General features: G+C 28.8%; 2 protein-coding genes across 5 annotated transcripts; both read left to right on the top strand.

Moving 5' to 3' along the window:
• Nucleotides 1–1,786: 1,786 nt before the first annotated feature.
• Nucleotides 1,787–9,393, top strand: LOC107888895 (3-isopropylmalate dehydratase large subunit, chloroplastic). Of its 3 annotated transcripts, none has more exons than XM_016813157.2 (16): nt 1,787–2,052; nt 2,308–3,143; nt 3,235–3,369; nt 3,465–3,635; nt 3,956–4,108; nt 5,129–5,197; nt 5,611–5,727; nt 5,905–5,979; nt 6,143–6,220; nt 6,314–6,409; nt 6,570–6,619; nt 6,843–6,897; nt 7,166–7,297; nt 7,599–7,646; nt 8,146–8,304; nt 9,106–9,393. In XM_016813157.2, exons 2-16 carry the CDS (start codon nt 3,090–3,092, stop codon nt 9,244–9,246), a joined length of 1,533 nt encoding a protein of 510 aa, XP_016668646.1. In that variant the 5' UTR covers nt 1,787–2,052; nt 2,308–3,089; the 3' UTR covers nt 9,247–9,393. The 3 variants fall into 3 exon arrangements, with proteins under 3 accessions (XP_016668646.1, XP_016668648.1, XP_016668647.1); XM_016813158.2 differs by having other exon boundaries at nt 1,842–2,040; XM_016813159.2 differs by lacking the exon at nt 3,956–4,108.
• A 3,311-nt stretch (nt 9,394–12,704) lies between these two features.
• Nucleotides 12,705–18,401, top strand: LOC107889998 (oxidation resistance protein 1). 2 transcript variants are annotated; one of them, XM_016814526.2, is made up of 8 exons: nt 12,705–12,835; nt 14,269–14,759; nt 14,847–14,919; nt 15,048–15,128; nt 17,382–17,445; nt 17,689–17,776; nt 17,889–17,973; nt 18,150–18,401. In XM_016814526.2, exons 1-8 carry the CDS (start codon nt 12,746–12,748, stop codon nt 18,189–18,191), a joined length of 1,014 nt encoding a protein of 337 aa, XP_016670015.1. In that variant the 5' UTR covers nt 12,705–12,745; the 3' UTR covers nt 18,192–18,401. The 2 variants fall into 2 exon arrangements, with proteins under 2 accessions (XP_016670015.1, XP_040933638.1); XM_041077704.1 differs by having other exon boundaries at nt 18,104–18,401.
• Nucleotides 18,402–20,323: the final 1,922 nt, after the last annotated feature.

Raw genomic sequence — 20,323 nt, 5'->3', positions numbered from 1 at the left:
GTCGAAACCATTTTTAAAAGTTTAAAAAAACGGGGATCGATTTTAAAACGAGGTATGGAGTCGCCACCGACCTTTTTTAAGGTGTAATCGGATCACCTTGAGATTGATCATTTTAATAAAACATTTGATTTATTAAAATAATAATTTTAGGTCTACGAAAATTAAAAAAAAAGGTTCGGGAGTCGATTACGCACGAGGAAGGGTTAGCACCCTCGTGACGTCCAAAATTGGTACCGATTGATTATTAAATGTCCTACCGTTGAAAATTTGAAAGGGGGAAAAATTAAAATACGATTCCTTTAAAAATGTATGAACAATTTGAATTGGATTTTAAGATTCACTCGTTACAAAGAAATAAAATACCACATCCAGCACGTTAGGATACGATATTTTAAACCTCCAAAACTGAGATCACCTCACGCAATGAAATCTTAAAAGGGTATTCCATCATTTGGCCAAACGAAAAATCGAAACCCAACACGTTAGTGCACGATTTCTCGAATTTCCAAACATAGAACTTTGCCTTGTTTTGAAGTTTAGAAAACACAAACGAAATTTTAAAGGGATCTTCGATTATTTGAACAAACAGAAAATTGAAACCCATCACGTTAGGGCACGATTTTCCGAATTTCCAAAACATCTAACATCGCCTTTGTTTTGGAAATTTTTCCACTAAACAATTATAAAAACCGAATCGAAATACACTTGTTTTGGTTTGTTTAAGGGTAAAAACAATAATATGACATGAATAAATAATGAAAAAACACAAAGGAACGAATTAGGGCACATGCAATGGCGACATACCATATATTATAAAAAAGCTAATATACATTTGAAGGCTAATGAATTAAAAATAAATTTAAAGAAATTCTAAACAAATTAACACGGACAACATATGGCAAGTTTTAAAACAAATACAATAGATGATTTAGAAGAAGTGCAATTTGCAATCATCAATATGCCAACAAACAAATATATATAAAAATCTTAAGGTAACATACATGAAAATTTGAAATAAATCAAAATAAAAAAAAATAATATATGAAATAATAATATATAAATGAAATTTCAAAATAAATAATGTATATAAAAAAAGTAAGTAATATATAACATAGTATTTGTCAATTTAAATAAATAATATACATGAAATGAACATTTTATATATATAAAAAAAACAAAGGTATTTGTATATGAAAGTATTTAAAATAAATAAAATATACCATTTAAAATAGGGTCCTTAGAAGAAATATATATACACAAAATAATATAAAATCAATAATATATACAAAAAACATAATGTACAACACTTCAAAAATGATGATATAAGAAATATTTACATATATATAAGTGTAAAAAAAATAACAAAACAATATAGATGATATACCAAACAATATATATATGAATAAATAATATACATAAAATAGAAATAGCTTAATATAAATAATACATACATAAAGGAAATTAAACAGAAAAATAGTTGAAATGAATAGTATATAGAAAGATTTAAAATAAATAATAATAAAACAGAAAAGTAATAAACAAAGAAATCAAAACGGGGACAAATTTGAGATTAAAATAAAATCTGAGATCTAAAAACTAAACATCACATTAACAAGAGGATCCAAGTTGAATGCGCGTGAGAAAGAGAGGGACTAGCTGGAAATTATCCCCAAGCCCTCAAAAACGCTGCGCCTAGGTGCAAGCTAAATTGCAACAATACAGAAATTTCAAGGAAAATTTAAAAAAGACAAATAAAATGCAAATAGGGCCAATCGAAAGCTGGTGCGAAAGTGGGGGACTAATTGCGAAATCCTCCATTTATAGCCAAAACACAAGGTCAAGTCTTCCCCTTTCCCCCTGTTTCATTTTTCACTTGAAACTAAACTTGCTTAAAAACCCCTTTTTTTTGCTTTTAAAGAAAACTTTTGTTCTTTTTTTAAAAGAAAACCCTTAATGCCTTGGAGTATCTCTCAACTCCTTCACCTTCCTCCCTGCCTTAACAGCCCAAAATCTGACGACAAACGAAGCCCTCCCCATAGCGTAAGTACGACGGTGAGTCTCCCTCTCTTATATTGTTTACACATAGTACATAAAAAAATCAAAGAAAAATAGAAATAAAATCGAAAGAAAAACGAGACCTTAAATCACCTTTGAAGTATATTTTGATTGCTTTCTATTGATTTTGTATGTATTTCGTGTATAATTTCCCTCAAAAAACCAAGAAAAAAAAACCCGTTACCAACAAAATTTGAAGGCTTTATAGCCAAATAAAAATGGTTTCTTGCTGTTTTTTTGTTCAAATTGTAGGTGGAGAAGGGCAACGTCGGGCGTGGGTGTGAACGTGTAGCGAAGCACACGGGGGTCGTGCGTGGAGGTGCTGGTTTGCGTGCGTGGAAGCTGTCACGATGGCAGCAGTGGCGCAAAGGACCCTTCCCCTAGGGTTTCCTGGAAACTGTTAAGAAGATTGGCTACCGGGCCTGCTTTGATTTTGGGTTAGGGGTCTAATTTATTGGGCTTGTTTACTGAAATTGGGCCGGTTTTATTTTGGGTTTATTTGTAAATGGACTTATTTGATGATTTGTTTTAATTTTAGTTTTTTGTATGTGTAGCCTGGGTCAAAATTAGGTCTTACAGATACCATATTGAATTGTGGCAAAATTTTTAAAATTTTCTTGGTTTTGTTTCAAGTAAACAAGTGGGTAATTAACAACCATTAATCATTACTGATGAAATAGGTAATGTTTTAGGATTAAATTTCTTATTATATTAATAAAAAATTTGAGAGGGACTAATTTAATTAATATAAAAATGGAGTGGGATTAAAAAAAGTGTTTTTACCCAATCATTGCAACGGTGGCGGCTGAGAATATCTCTCACGGTTGAGTTTTGTTGTCGTGTTGCTCAAGTTTTTCAAAATCGATATTTGTGTTCACTGTACGTTAAAACATGTGTACGATGAAAAAGAAAAACTTGTCAGCATCAATGGTGATTCAAGTGATTTTAACTCTGTCAAAGCCGTGTTTGACGAAATGTCTGAAAGAAGATAATAAAAAGCCATCTTCTTTACCATTCTTTTGAAGCAACTCATCATGGCCTCTTCAGTTGGTTTTGCACACCCCACTTCTTCTTTGATCATTAACAAGGTCAGTATTTTTCAGCTCTCTGTTCCTTTTATTGTGACGGACAAAGATACTTAAAAACAGTTTGATTTTCTTATTGTTAATTATTGAACAGAAAGATAAATGCCTCTCAGTCGTCCCTTCAACTTCACAACTCTCGATTTACAAATGCAAGAAACCCATTTCCAACAACATTTCGATGGCAATGGCCACGCGACAATCAGAGAGAAAACCAGCCACCACTGGCTCAGTTACTGTTTTTTTTTTTAACCATTGATCTACATATATTTCGATTGAATTTGGGAATTTTGTAAACGTTTTTCATATATTCCATTTGGATTTCAGATGAAGAGTCCAATGACGATGACAGAGAAGCTACTTGCAAAAGGGGCGGAGAAAGCAGAGGTGAAAGCAGGCGACAACGTTTGGGTGAATGTTGATGTTTTCATGACTAATGATATAAGTGGTCCTGGTTCCATTGGTATCTTTCAGAAAGAATTTGGTGAAAATGCTAAGGTACTTCTTATTTTTACTTTTTTTGCTGATTTTATATATGTATACTTGAATTAGTTCGTATCTAATTTTATTTAATGAAGTCACCATTGCTGCCTACATCCATTGCAATAAGCTTCTCCTATTTGAGTAGGATATAATGTGCCCCGTTGGTTATTAGTTTTTGATATATGTCCAAACATGAGTTCGAGAATATAAAGTTTCAACCATCATTTAAATACACAGTCATATCTGATAATCACACTGAATTAAAAAAAAAAAACAAAACATAGTCGTTCGGGTTTAGTTCGTTAACTATCATAGTGTTATTGCATATATTGAAGGTTTGGGATCGTGAAAAGGTGGTGGTTATACCAGACCACTATATATTCACAAGTGATGAACGTGCCAATCGTAATGTGGATATTTTGAGGGAGTTTTCTTTGGACCAAAATATAAAGTACTTTTATGATATTACTGATCTTAGTAATTTTAAGGTATGACTCTTTGATTCTTATGTTCTTCTCCATCTAATATTTATTTTCTTAGACTACTTATTTTTTATATTTTTTATTCGATCCATATTTGAATATAGATATGAAAATAGAATTTTCTAAATGTATTCTAAATACATACAATATTGGATGCACCCATATCATATACATACTCATTTCAAACATTTAAACTTGATTTCCAGTAGCATAACTGTGTATTTCCATTTTATACTCAACTATTTTGTGGTGTTCAGGACTATGTTGCTCACACACTTTATTTTTTTTCCAATTACTCGTGTCTGCCACTTATATCCAACACATGGATAAGATGATATAATTTATAAGAATCCTCCAAAAATTTTAAAAAAACTTAGAAAGTTTTAACTATACAGGAATATACTCGTATCTAGAGGTGTTCAAGGACCGGTTGGTCCATCTTGCTTTGGGCCGGGCTTGGGTTTGTATTCTTCAACCCTGGGCCAGCCATTTTACTGTTTATAATTAGTAAAATATAAAAAATAATTTTATATTAATATTTATATATCTTTATAAGTAAATTTAAATAAAAATTAAATTTTTAAATAGTGAATTTGTCATTTTGGCTGGCTTGAGCAGGCTAGGCTCGGGCTCGGGCCTGGAAATTTTTTGAAACTCTAGTCTCAGCCTGGCCTATGAACACTTCTACCTTTCTCCAATATTCACCTATGAGTTCGAAGGTTTATACCTTTTTTTTCTGTTCAGATTTAAAATATATATATATTTATATAGTATTTGATATATTGAGAGTGTAGTTTTTTAATTTCACAAGCAAAATTAAAATATTATCATGTGTCCCATTTCTTTTAAACATTTGTTTTCTTTAATATTTTACTATACCATATATGTCAATTGTCATCGCCTCAATCTTGCTTGTGGAGTTTAAAAACTCCAAAACTCCACTATCAATGAACACAATACATTTCCTTATATATATACCCTGTTTATTGACGCTAAAACTCGATTTCTATGTCATATTATTGCCAGGCTAATCCTGACTACAAAGGTGTATGCCATATTGCACTTGCTCAAGAAGGTCATTGCAGGCCTGGAGAGGTAATCATTTTTTCTTTTTACTAAGATTGTTTAAATTATTAATATTCTATTTCATATATGACTCAATGTTGCTTTGACTTTTTCTTAATAAATATTGGTATATGACACTTGTACTAGCATAAAACCATAACACTCCTATAACTTACAAATGCATGAAAAAGACTCAGAAGAACTGAACACATGTATATCAGACACAAATTCATGTATTGACAGTCTATCCGAATCTGAGTAAGAATTCATATATGACACTTTTGTTCGGTTCATTTGACATAAGTATGGGGATACATGACCGTCTTAAACCCTTACAAATACATGAAAAAAAAATAGAAAAATTGAACGTGCTCATATCGGACACGTAGCCATGTCCAAAACTCCATCCGAATCCCAATAACTTAGTGTGCTCCTGCCTTCAGATTTTGTTAGGGACAGATTCTCACACCTGTACTGCTGGAGCATTTGGTCAGTTTGCTACAGGCATTGGAAATACAGAAGCTGGTTTTGTATTAGGCACCGGGGCACTTCTGCTCAAGGTATGAGTTTGTTTGACATTCATGTTTGATATAGTTTTATATATGAAAAAACTTCAATAAAATAAACCATATCTGTATGAGATGCATACCTATACTAAGTTGTTCATTTCTTAGTAGTTCTATAATGAAATGTTTAGCACTGAAATTAAGTGTGGTTTTGTTGCATGACAATTTCAGGTGCCACAAACTTTGAGATTTGTGATGGATGGTGAAATGCCTGATTATTTGCTTGCTAAGGATTTGATTTTGCAGGCAAGTTAACATTTTTAGTTTCTTAGAAAAGTTATTTCTATGTTGTTCCGACTTTCATTATTTTTAAAGTAATCATATATTTCAATGACTTCCAAATACGTGAAACCGTGTTGGCTACATATCTAGTATTGAACGAAGTATATAATGGTATATTGTTTTGTAGATCATAGGTGAAATATCAGTAGCTGGTGCTACGTATAAATCCATGGAGTTTGTTGGCACAACGATTGAGAGTTTAAATGTAAGTGATATTTGTTGAAATTGATCCAAATGTTTTCTCAGTTGGAATATGAATCTAATCTTTATTTTCTTATTATCTTTTTTACTGGTTTAGATGGAAGAACGGATGACATTATGTAATATGGTTATTGAGGCTGGTGGAAAGAACGGTGTTGTTGCTGCAGACAGTACTACATTTAAGTACCTTGAGGTGAGTCTTTTTCAAGTCTCTTTCACACCACCAATATTTAATGAAAATTTTAATTAATATATGTATATTCGTGTTGGACACATAATAATTTTGAATTTAATATGGATAGCATATAGACAATACCTTGGCTTATGAAGTTGCATCTTTCTAATTTACGCAGGATAAAACATCTCTGCCTTATGAACCAGTTTACAGTGATGCACTAGCAAGGTATGTTTATAAATTACTTTGCTGATTTTATTTAACTTTCTTATGTTTTTTTTTTCTTTTTTAAACTTTAACATGAATCAACGTTCTTAGTCTGTATATTCCAACTCTATATTTTTTCTTGAAGTGAATTTATTCGATATTCATATTTGGCCTATATTTAAATATGGATATGAGGATATGACTTCCGCAACAAGTATCTAAATATTTATACTGTGGCTTTCAGTTTTCATTCCGAGTTTAGATTTGACATCTCAAAATTGGAGCCCTTAGTAGCTAAGGTGAGTGTATATTAAGCCTAGGTGTCATGTTTCTCCAATTTGTCACTGTCTGACGTTTTTAAAGATATTCAATAGAGATATGATCCTCAAGGATATTCAATAGAGATATGATCCTCAAGGGAAAAACATGTCCGCATTAAGTATATACTCATATCTGACATTTAAAATCAATCCCGAAAATATAATCCAAGTTTATATCATAAAAAATGGCTGTTTTAATATATATTCTTTTTTGTGTATTGAGTAAATAATGGAGCAAAATTTGCAGCCACATTCTCCAGATAATCGTGCTTTGGCAAGAGAATGCAAAGATATCAAAATTGACAGGGTTTATATTGGATCATGTACTGGTGGCAAAACACAAGATTTTCTTGCTGCTGCCAAGCTCTTCTTAGCTTCTGTAAGATTCCATCTATCTTCATTTTCTTTTTAATATTTTAGACATAATTCCAACATGTTGGACACATTAAGTTAAAGTAGACACGATCAAAACATAACCAAGAAATGATCTGACATGGAAAAATACGTGTTGTAATGAATTATTATCCAAAATTTGAAGTTTTATTGCCTGTTCTGCCACACCCATATTCTGAATGTCGGAAAATTCCCATCTTATTATGTGTCCATGCTTTGTAGAGTTGGCTAGTTGTTATATACTTCATAGCCTTGTTTATGATTTGTAATTTGCTTGAAAAATACAGGGAAAAAAGGTGAAAGTCCCCACATTCCTTGTCCCTGCTACACAAAAGGTACATGAAATTTTATTGTCAACTATGTTATTCTGACTTTTTTATTTTTATAAAATATTCATATTTGATATCTATGCCCGATGTATGTTTGGATATGAGTATGAGAATATGAATTTAGGGATGACAATAGAATCAGGTGGAGATTTTTTTTTTTCTCACCTTGCCCTGAATTTTATTTAATATTTTAGCCTCACCTAACCCATCATTGAAAAGATTTTCTTGATCCCATCTTGATTCACTTCGAAGTTTTACATAATATTTGATATTATCTAATGTTTACAAAACTAATACTAGCAAAGATTGGGACGAGTTAGAGTTTAACAATTTCAAAATTTTTTGCGATCCTTAAGAATATGATCTGTCAACGATCCTCAAAATACATAGAAAAACTTTGTTTCAAATACATATGACACTCCAAGCCGAATAACATAGGTTTTTAATATTTTAAAAAAAATCATTAAACTTGCTAATATGATTGTTAAACATGGTAAATTTGCAGGTGTGGGTGGATATATATACTCTCATTGTACCAGGATCTGGTGGCAAGACTTGCTCTCAAATATTTGAAGAAGCTGGTTGTGGCACACCAGCAAGCCCTAGTTGTGCTGCTTGTATGGGTGGCCCTAAGGACACATATGCTCGCATGAACGAAGCTCAGGCAAGTAGTCTTTCCCCCTACCATCATGGTTGAAAAAAACTGAACTGGATCGGTTGGATTAGTAGTTGAACTATTTGACTGTCTTGTCTGGGCTAGACTTGTCCTAGGATTGAACCATCTCTCTGACAAGAGAAACTCTGTTTCGAGTTAGGTTTGGACATGGTGAATTTTAATTTGGGTTGGTCTGGTCCAGTCTGAATTAGACTTTTAATAGTAAAAGTAAAATGGACTAGTCAGGGTTAGTCCAAGCCTGACTCAAATGGATTAGAGGTGTAATCGAGTTGAGTCAAGCTCAAGTTATTATAATCTTGAGCTCCACTTGAATTTGATGAAGTTTTGCTTTTAAAGTCTGAGCTCTATTCAAGGTAAAGGTTGAGCTATTTGAGACCTGTTTACCTAGTAAAAGTATGAGCTCGTTTGATTAGGCTTCTGTACCTAGCAAATGCATGAGCTCGATTCCTGTGCTTGAATTCAAGCATTGTCATTTGGGTTCAAGCTCAAGCTTGAGGTAGAATTGAAAACTTAGAAAAGTATAAATTTAAAAAAACTCGATAAACTTGTGAGTTACTTAAGTCAAGGATTAGGATACTTGAAATTTGATTTGCTTGATAGCTTGAGTTCAAGCTCGATTTTGAATAGACAATGGAGTCAAATTCAATTTCTTTCTCCAGTCAAATCCAAATAACTTACAAACATGAATGTCTTGTTTTACACCGCTAAATTGGATCGAATTCCAGGTTTAATAATGTAAACCATCTGGTTTGTTGATATGCAATGATTTTAATAAGATGAAGCATGCAGGTTTGTGTGTCAACAACAAATAGAAACTTTCCTGGTCGGATGGGGCATAAGGAAGGGCAGATATATCTTGCTTCCCCATACACTGCCACTGCTTCAGCTTTGACTGGTTATATCACTGATCCAAGAGAGTTTTTGCATTAGACAACATGATCTTATCACATTTTGTGTGTAATTTAAATTACTTTTACATATACATCCAACTTAGATTCAGTGTGATGAGATTTAGATACAGGTATGTTTTTTTTTTTAGAGAGATGTATGTTTATTTTTAATGAAATTACTTTTTTTTATCTCCTAATTAAAAATTTTCTATTTCATGTTCAAAATAGAAATTTTATTTTTTCAAGAATACTCTTAAAGTAACAGTAAACACTATCAAATGTTTTTAAAAGCATTTTTCTACAATATTTTTTAAAGATATTTTTCAACCTCAATACTAAACAAATTTTTCTGGGAACTATAAACAGTTGCACCTGATAATCTATCCCCATCCAATAATAAAAACCCTAAACCCTAAATAAAATAAAAGATGTTGGGAAAATAAAAAGGAATTATAAACTCACGTCGTGAGATGTTGGGAAAATAAGGTATTTTTACAAGTTGAATTATAGAAAAATAGGCAAACCTCAAACATATTCTCATACCTCAATTTTATATAATATTCTTAAACCAAACATGTTGCTCAACTACCATTTCATATCCCATGCTTACCTTTATTTTTCTTTTTTTTTTTAAATTTTATTATTAAAATAGAAATGAAAGTTTATTGTGTTACAATGCCTAGTTTTCCAAGATCAACACCTTATAATTAGCTTTTGGTTTAGATTTTGTTTGTGGAATCCATAAGTTTGATCAGATTATCGCTAATATATCTAATTTTTTTTTATATTTTCTATTTCTAATATTTTTAGAATAAGGACTAATTACAAATGCTGAGAGTTAAATTTGTTGATTTTCAGTTTTGGTCCCTCTTTATTGTTAGCGTGTTCAATTTGATCTTTTCTTCTTTATTTATTTGCAAATTAGCCCTGAACTTTCATTGTAGATTTAATTTACTCATTTTTTGTTATTTTCCATATTATGTATTAAATTAACATATATTATTATTACTTTAACTTATTATTATTATTATTTTGTTAATATTACTATTATAATTATATTTTATTTTGTGTATTTATTTATTCATTTTATTTTCAATTCATTAATTGATTATTATTAACATATTCTTATTATTTTTATTAATGTGTTAGTATTAGTATTATATATTAGTGTATTTTTTATTATATATGTATATGTATATATTTTTATACATAGTATTATTTTTTTATTATTACTTTATTTTAATATTTTTATTATACTACATTTGCTTTTTGTATTTTAATATTATTACTATTATCATTATTATTATTAATATTAGTGTATATTTTTATTAAATATGCATATATATATGTATTTATATCGTAATATTTTTAATTACCTTATTTTAATATTATTATATTATACACTTTCCTTTTTATGTTTATTTATTACTTTATTACTAATTAATTTAACTTATTAATTATTATTATCATTATCACTATTGTTATTACTTTACTATCGTAATACAATATATTATTAATATTACTTTTATTTTTATTATTATTATTATTATTACTATTATTCTTTATTGTCATGGTTATTATGTTTATTTTTATAGCTATTATTTTTTATCACTAATATTACTATTGTTATATTTATTATTATTACTTTTATTATAATTACTATTATTATTATAGCTTTTCTTTTATATATTTACGTTTTATATGGTACATTAATTCTATTTTATTATTTCATTATTTATTCGCTTACACTTTTATGTAATCTCAAACTTTAAAAATTTCCTATTATCCTGTTTCATTGTTTTGTTTCATATAATATCTATCTATATTTATTCCATTATTATTTAATCATTTTTTTACTTAAATTATAAGTTTGTTTACACATATTACATAATATTTGTTATTTTTATTATCATTATCATCATCATTAACATACATATATACGTGTGTATTTTTCATGTGCATATTAGTATTTTTACCATTACTACAAATACTATTTCTTTTATTATTTTATTAGAACATTATTATTTTATTGTGAATATTATTGTTATTTTTATTATATTTTAATGTTTTTCATTAATTGTATCATCGCTTGCATTGTTTACAATTTCCTATCGCAAATGATATTTTATGTTTTTAATCAATTTTAAAAATAAATAAGGCAACATACCGATTTCAACATTAAGTCGCTGATTTCATTGCTATGTTGGGTGGATATCATTGGCTCGTGTTAAAAACGAGACGTCCTTCTAAAAACTAAAATTTCAAATTCTCGTATTTTAATCGGATCACAACTAAGTATTAAATTAAACTTGTATTTTGAGAATTATGAATGCGTGTTTAACAAGATACCAATTTTGGGCGTCGCGAGGGTGCTAATACCTTCCTCGTGCGTAACCGGCTCTCAAACCCTATTTTTCTCTGGATTTTCGCGTAAACCTAAATTCGGCCTTCATTTTGTTCAAGAATAAATTTTCTTTTCTAAAAAAGAATGTTTATTAGGTGTTCGATCACACCTAGAAAAATGGTCGGTGGCGACTCCTTTTCCTTTTAAAACTGAAATTCTATTTTCAAATTTTCAAATAATTGCCTCAACTAGCGACTAAAGCAAAATTTTTACGTCGCTACAACCTAATTGTTAGATTTTATGTTCCATTCATATATATCTAACATGCATTTCAAGTACAAGTATTTTAATAAGCTTAATAACTGAATTCTTAAAATATTAATAGTATAAAAAAGGATAGAAACTGTGGGTTAAGGAAAGAAGAAGATTAAAAATGGTGTTTTGATAAAGTGTAAAATGTTTGGGTTTATATTAGGTTAATTATGTTGTTAGTCTTATATTTTAATAAAATTTGAGATTTAATTTTTGTATTTAAAAAGTTAATCATTAAGTCTTTCTATTTCCTTAATTTAAAAATCTCAATCTAATTATTAAAATTGTAAAAAATTCCCATAAAATATTGTCAATTCCTAAGATGCATCATTTGGTTTTATGTTACATAGAAAACTAGCAACAATGATAATGATTGGATTAAGATTTTTAAATTAAAAAAGCATGATGGTTGAATTTTTTTTTTTGAATACAGAGATTAAATCTCAAATTATATAGAAATAGAGTGACTAATAGTATATCTTTTAACTTTTTTTTATTAAAGTAGAATTTCATGGTCATAAGTTATTTCTTAAATTATTAATTTAAAGAATGGAGAAACAACAAAAAATTATACTAGTGACTCAAAATAAGAATATAATCTACCCCAATTAAACTTCTAGCTGATTGCGATGGTTCTTCAAACCAATAAATTTCAATGAAATTAGTTGCCATATAATCAGCTACTGTCTTTTGAGACCTTGGAATATGACGAACAAAGACCTTCCAATTCCGAGATGAATTTCCTCCTTTTCTCACGGATCTACTACTCCAAAAATTAGAAAGAAAAAAGAAAACTATTTTTTTTATTATAAAATTCAAATTCCACACATAAGGAATTCATTCATTTGTGCTTAAAAATCAAAAGTGAATGAATTGAAAAAGAATGAATAAATTTAAAGATAAAACAGCGAGAAGTCTTTCACATTTATTTTCAGATTCACCTTCACCTCCACCTCAACTTCAACTTTATCAGGTAATTCCCTTTTCCAAAACTACATTTTCTTCTTAAATTATATCTCAATTTTCTTCTTCTAGAATTTGAAAAAAAAAATTCAAAAGAAGATTTAAGTAATTCAAATTTCAATGTTGTAATAATTGAATCGATGATCAAACTAATTAGATAACCAATTAGATAACTGGTTTTACGTTCAACTATTAACAATAAAAAGATTCGATAAATTCTTAAAAATTTTAAAAATAAATATAGAAAGAATCATAAAAAAAAAAGAGTAGAAATGAATAAAAAAACATAAATGTTCATTTTATAAATATTTTTGTATTTCTTTAAATTTTTTTGCTACATATATTTGGTTTAAAAATTAACATATAAAATGTTATGCAAAATTTTAGATTAGATCAAAGTTGTTTAACTTTTCTAGGGTAAGATAGATTTGAGTAAAGATTGGAGTGGGAAAAAAACCCATTAAAATAATAATAAATTAACAAAGTTACAAAAATATATAAAATTAATCCTTATAAAAAACTTAATTTTATACATATGTGAACTCCATATCATTTAAGGGGTTTGTTGAGTTGGCAAGATCTAGATATGATTATGGGTTAATCGAGTCGGATTCAGAGCGAGTTGATATAAAATTTTAGGTTTATTTTCTAGGTTTGAGCTCGACCCGACCTAAAAAATGGTCCAGATTAAAAATGTTAACCTCGAGTCCGACTTGATCTGCGTATATTAAAATATTTTAGATTATTTTTTTATATAAAAATAAATTTAAAATATAATACATCAAATACACTAAAAATATCAAAATAAATGTTTCCTAATAAATTAAAAATATATTTAAAAAACATTTATATTTAAATAATACTAATATAGTTGCAACTTATGCCTCTAAGATAGTAGCAAAATTAATAACAAAATAAGAGTTATACAATATCAAAACAATAACAACAAAATAGTAACAATATAATAACAAATAGTAGCAAAATAAAAATAAAATAGTAGCGAAACAATAACAAAATAGCTGATTCGGGTTGAGCCAAGCCGAGCTCAAGCCCAAAAACCCTACTCAAGGTCCGATCCATTTAAAAAACAAGTCTTATTTTTTGTCTAAACCCATTCAAACCTATATTTTACACAAATCCTCTCACTTTTTAAATAAGCTTTCAAGCTTGAATGAATAGCTTGACCCATAATCAGATCTTGTGTCATCCTTCAACTAAGTTTTAATTCATTAGAAAAACCCTTTCCTTTTATAAAAGGATAAACATTATTGTAAATATGTTTTTGTCATTTCAAACAATTTTTTTATAAAAAATATATATTTTTCATAGTATATAATAGATTATTGTCATTTATTTATAGATTTTATGTATGAATTTCAGTTGGAGTATATTCTTTTTGGTTGTTGGGTTGATTTGGTAAAACGAAGCTTTTCGAAATTGTAGGGAAGTTGGTATTCGAAAGGGTTAAATTCACTGTCTTCACTATTTTCTTACATAATCCCATCAGCAAGCATAGATGATGATGATGATGATAAGCGCAAATCCAACGATCATGGAAACGTTGACATCAAGCCAATCGGCTCCATTCCTGATCGATGGAGGAACCAGAAACTCCATTTGGAAGATGAATCCTTAGATAGCTGCAAAGAATACACCATTACCTATGTCAGCGAAGATTTGAAAAAGGTTTGCGAAGATAAGAAGAGCATCTGGACAGAGTTTGAGAATAAGCAGCAAATAATTAGCACACGCGGCGGTGGCAGCAGCAGCAGCGATTCGGATGAGTTTCATGAAGCGGGGGAGCAATTGAGTCCCGTAAAGGGGTGGCTAAATCTTTCAGATGAATCGGTGTTTATTAACTGTGAATTGTTCGAATTCCTGGGGTCATCGCTGCCCAATATTGCGAAGGGTTGTCAATGGGTGTTGCTGTATAGGTAAGTCTTCCAAAAAAGGTTGGTAAATCAAATTTCAAAAGCGGTGTGGTTTTTGATTTGGTAACAACTGATTCAAATGAAGGGCAGTACGTGGAAACATGGAATATCACTCCGTACACTTATTCGTAAGAGCACTGAGCTTCCTGGTCCCTCTTTGCTGGTATGTTCATTTCTCAAGTATTTGTGTGTTCAAGAATTTCCCATTTACATAATAATTATATAATTAGGATTGCATCTCAAACTCACAGTTAAGTTGGAATTATTTGGATGGTGTTGTATGAATTATAGATTACTGGAGATAGGGAAGGAGCTATCTTCGGTGCAATGCTAGAATGCCCTTTGATACCCACTCCAAGGAGAAAATATCAAGTACGCTTTCTTCCTCCTTATTTTTCGGATTTCCTATATGTATTTATGCTTCTATCGATATTCTCAATCCAAATAAGATTTGAAATTTTAAAGATAAATTAAAGTATTTTATTTATGGAATTTGAGTTGCAATTTCTTGTACAAACAAATTTTTTGGGATAGATGCAGCTTGCTTAAAATGTCAGAGATTTGATCTTGAAAAATCCTTTTATCTCCCTATGTATGTTGATGCAATTAGATTGGAGGAGCTTTGATTTAAGGGAATCATAAGTAGCAGTCATGTCCTTTATATATGATGAATAAGTCAATACCCTAAACACAAAAAAATGGTTAATTTTGTCCTAGTAGTTTTCTTTTTACTTTCTATTTACATGAAAAAGTAACTCTTTCATCAATTAGTAAGATAATCACTTTCAACTATTTGTGAGAAAATAGCTGTCAAGAAAATGTTATATTCTAAAGAAAATAAACCAATTTTTACATACCAAATATTGAATTTACATTTCAATTTAAAAAATTGATAATCGAACATTATACCAATTGCTCTCTTAAAGTTTCCTCCGGCAGCAAACTAAATTTATTCAATCTATTGCTCTTCTCCTAAGGGTACTAGATATTTATCACAACTCATGTCGTGTCGAGGGTTCAAATCACAGAAGTAATTCTATTTGTGGTGCATAAGTTGACAATGTTTTGCTCCTGTCAGATATGTACGAATCAATTGTAAATGTACAAGAAAATTTTTAAATTTATTCACTCATTTTCTTAAAATAAATGTATATAAATTTTCGTATAGTTAATATTACCATAACCAGGGACGAAACTAGGATAAAACATGAGGAGAGGCAAGTATAATAGTATATACTGTTCCAATCCCAAGTAATTTAAATTTCTTTTTAGACAAAATTTTAGTATATATGTTTCTATCCATTTTAATCAACACAATTTACATCGGTGCATACTGATATGCAGTATCCAATATAAGATTTTCTAAAAAATTCAGTAAAAAGTAACTACAACAATCTTAATATATATAAAAATTAAACAATATTCACATGAATAAATAAACCACCACCTACATCCTTTGTGTGCTACTGCCCAGATTCACTAGTTTTCACAATAAAAAAGAAAAAGAGTATTTTTAGAAAAGATATAAGTGTCGAAACCATACCTTAGTGAAGCAAATTCCAAATCCCTTGGACCAATCTCTTAAACTTGTTAAAAAGCAATTTCTTTGTTAGAAACATTTTTTTTAAATAATTTAAAAAATTAAGAAACAAATAAACCTTAAATTAAACACCTATATTAGATGCTAAAGCGTAGTTTAATCCATAGATATCATTGAAACTTTTACTTTCAAATTAGAATATATATATATATTATAATGCCTAATTCTACTTATTATCTTTCCCTATTTTTAAATTGGAAGAAAAATATATTTAGGTATACTGAAAGATCACATCCTTCTCATCAATGGCAAAATCACATACACTATCGTGGAGTTAAAAAATAAAATAAAATAAAATAAAATAAAATATTTTATAATTTTGAAAAATATATATAATATACAATTATTGTATTGACTCCGCAAAAAATTTAAAAACGTTCTCCTAAATGTTTCCAAAAAAAAATTGAAAAAGACTTGCCAAAATTTTTGAAAAGTAATTATTTTATAAAATAAATTATTTTCTATAAAAAGAAATGAATTTTTCTCTACCCACAAAAAATAAAAAATCTCTTATTATTTTATTTTCTTCCAACACTTGTTACTTTCCACTCGAATTTCTCTTATTGTTTCATACACTCTCTATAACTTTTACAAAATAGGTTAATTTTTGATGTTTTCAGGTGGGTCTCCCTAATTTGGTAGCAACTTTTATTTTCTTTTCAAGCTTTATTGATTAATCTCTAGAAAATTAAGAGTGCAACTTTTCTTGTTATAGATTAGGATTTTTATGCAATATTTAGTTTATTTATTTATTGAACGATTTTGGGATATTGATTTAGTATAAGATTCCTAACCTTGTAATTGTATAATAATTTTTAGAGGTTGATTGATATAAATAATTAAAGAAATTATGATTGGTTGTATTTATAATCTTTGAATTTCTTGAATATTAATTAAAAATTTAGTGTTTTTATTTAGAATTTGTTGTTGCTAATATAATTATTGTGAAACTTATATTTAAAAAATTGATATATTAGTTTGTCAACACACTTAAATGATTTAAAATTATTAGTTGTATGTGACAGGGAACAAACCAGACGTTTGTATTTACATCCATATACGGTGTACCAAGGCTATTCAGACCAACCGGTAATACAAATTGGCAAAGCATTTTATGTATTTTATTTCTTAGATATTGTAGTCAACACAAATCTAACCATTTTCATCGACAAATGCTATGTATTTATATGATTCTTCATTTTGTTTATTAATATCTTACACATACATAAACGTAAGCACAACGATATGTTCATTCAAAGACTTTGAAAAACTTGAATATTTGCCGGCTACTATAGTTACAAGCTCTGACTTGTTTGTGATTTATCAAAACAGGTGCCAATCGTTATTATTATATGTGTTTGAATGACTTGTTAGCACTTGGTGGGGGTGCCAACTTTGCTTTGTGCTTGGATGGAGATCTGTATGCTGCTCCTTTTTCAATTATTTCTTTGAATTTTTTGTGTTTGAGGTATATTTTGATATCACTATTGAGATACCTTTGAAAATTCTTAAACATTTATTTTTTGCATCAGATTAAATGGAACTAGTGGACCTTGTGAAACATTTGGAAACAAGTGTTTGGCTCATAACGAGGAATTTGAACCAAAGAATGTGGAGGTAAATTTAGTTTTTTCGTGATCAAAGTTGTTAAAATTGAATTAGATAAAAAAATTAAGTATATAAAAAATTAATGATCTAATCGATTCGATAATTGTATTAAAACCCAGTTTTATTTTGTTGTTTCAAGTCTTTGTGTTAGATGGTATTGATTGTGTGCATTTGGAATGGTGCAGCTTTGGGGATTCAAGCACGCATATAGAAATACCTTAAACTGAAAGCAATTACTAAAAGAAAGATGGGATTTTTAGCACATATGTAAGTATTGTATCGAAAGTACTTTGAAGGTGATGGGCAAATTGCTGGTAGGTTGTTATGGAGGTTTCTGAATAGTAATGGTGATGCTGTTTGTGTGTGGAACATCTGCATTCTTTTCTTTTGTAATATCTAGATTTATAATTTTTAAATTCCAATTGATTTATTATTTACATTAAATTTGAATTAAATAAAACTGATTGCCCAATATCAAAATCTATTCAATATTACAAATCAATTAATGAATTAAAAATTCTAAAATTTTATTTTTTAAAGATACATGAATCCTTTTAATGGTAGATTTGAATAGATTTTTGAATCCGTTTTATTATTTAATTATTTTATTGAATTTGTGTCATTGTTAATCGAGTCACCAATTCAGTTGTTAAATTATAACAATATTTTTTTTGTAATTAAACTAAGTTATATTATTTGAGGGTACTTTAATCTTTTTATAATAATAATAATAATAATAATAATAATATGCCTATAGTGGGATTTAATCTCAAATCAATTTACCATTAAGCTAAAGCTCTATTTTTGATATATTTATACATTTAAATTTTAATCATGCACTCTTTATTACTTTTATCAATTGTTCTATATTTGTGGTTTTTACACGCATACGTGTGCGGTAAGGTTTCTAGTATATATAATACTTATATTTAAATATTTTATTAAGTTAGTATCACCTTTAATTGAGTCATTAACTTAATTATGAAATTATAAAGATATTCATTCTTTTATGAAATTATAAAGATATTCATTCTTTTAAATTATAATTAATATTATTATAATTACAATTTTACCTTTTCACACTTTTATATTATCTTTAAATAAAAGAATTAAAAATTATATATTATCTTTAAATAAAAGAATTAAAAATTATTTTTTAAAAAATGAGGTGTACTTGGGATCATCAAACTTGTTCCTTATAGTTGCAAGTAAAAACTAGTTCTCCAGTCATTTTGTGTTTATTTTTTAAATTTATTAATTAGTATATTTTTATTATTTTTTTAAAAAATATTTACTAATTAAATTAGAATTGGTCTCATTTATGACAAGAGTCTATTAATTTAAAAAGAAAAAAAATAGTTGAGTGAATAAAATAATGTTTTAAAAGTAATGAAAATAAAAAAAAGTAAGAAATAATTGATAATATTTTATTAAGTAATTAGATAAAATGTGTCACTCAAATATGAATAAAAATTTTACCTACAAAGAACTATTACTTTAATACTTCGTTTTTTATGACATAATATTTCATAACACGATGGTAAGCAACATTCACACACAATTATGTCACACCCGATTTTCTCTTATGTCCCAAAATTAAAGGAAAGTTAGGATCTAATTGAATGGAATGACGAATTGGCGAGCTCTACTGGGAAATTAAAAAATTTTAGTGGCTGGTTTAATTAGATTGAAACTGATTATCTCCTTAGTGGGAGATAGAATAATTAGCAATGAATGACTAAAATGGATTAAGGAGACCGTGCAAAATTTGGATATATATATGTGCATAGAGGAAATAATTCTCTTGAATTAACTGGTAATCTCCCTTCTGTCTGTAACCTCTTCTTCAGTTACTCCAAAGAGGAAGAAGAAGAAATTCTAGAAAGCTTTGCATGGGGCAGTAAACGTGAGATTTGAGTTTGGAAAGAAGAGAATTTGATAAGCTGGTAAACCCTTAAGCCTCCCTTTACTCGTGTATTAGAGGAAAGATAAGTGAATTCTCGTAAAGTTTCTGTATAATTACGGATTATGGATTTTTAAGGTTTAAATACCTTCGATTTAACTGATAAATGGTTATCATGCTTAACTGCCAAGACAAAGGAGGCTCTGGGGTTTGGACAAGCTAAGCTGATGAGGATAAATGAAGCAATGCGAGTTTCTGTACTCTTTTCTTTCCCTCGGATAATGTTTATTGTGTTGCTGACATGTTTTGTTTAGATGATTGTTCTGGGTGTAGTCTGAAATCCATAGTTGTACATGATTTCAGTGATTGAGCAAATCAAGCATGTATGAGGCTGTGGAAAAAAAATGATTGATTGCTTGTATACTCTATGTATGTGCAATGTGTTGGTCTATTGTC

Source organism: Gossypium hirsutum, chromosome A09 (genome assembly GCF_007990345.1).
Source record: "Gossypium hirsutum isolate 1008001.06 chromosome A09, Gossypium_hirsutum_v2.1, whole genome shotgun sequence".
NCBI lineage: Eukaryota > Viridiplantae > Streptophyta > Magnoliopsida > Malvales > Malvaceae > Gossypium > Gossypium hirsutum.
The sequence above is the reverse complement of the archived record's forward strand: the minus strand, read 5'-3'. Positions and strand labels throughout refer to the sequence as shown.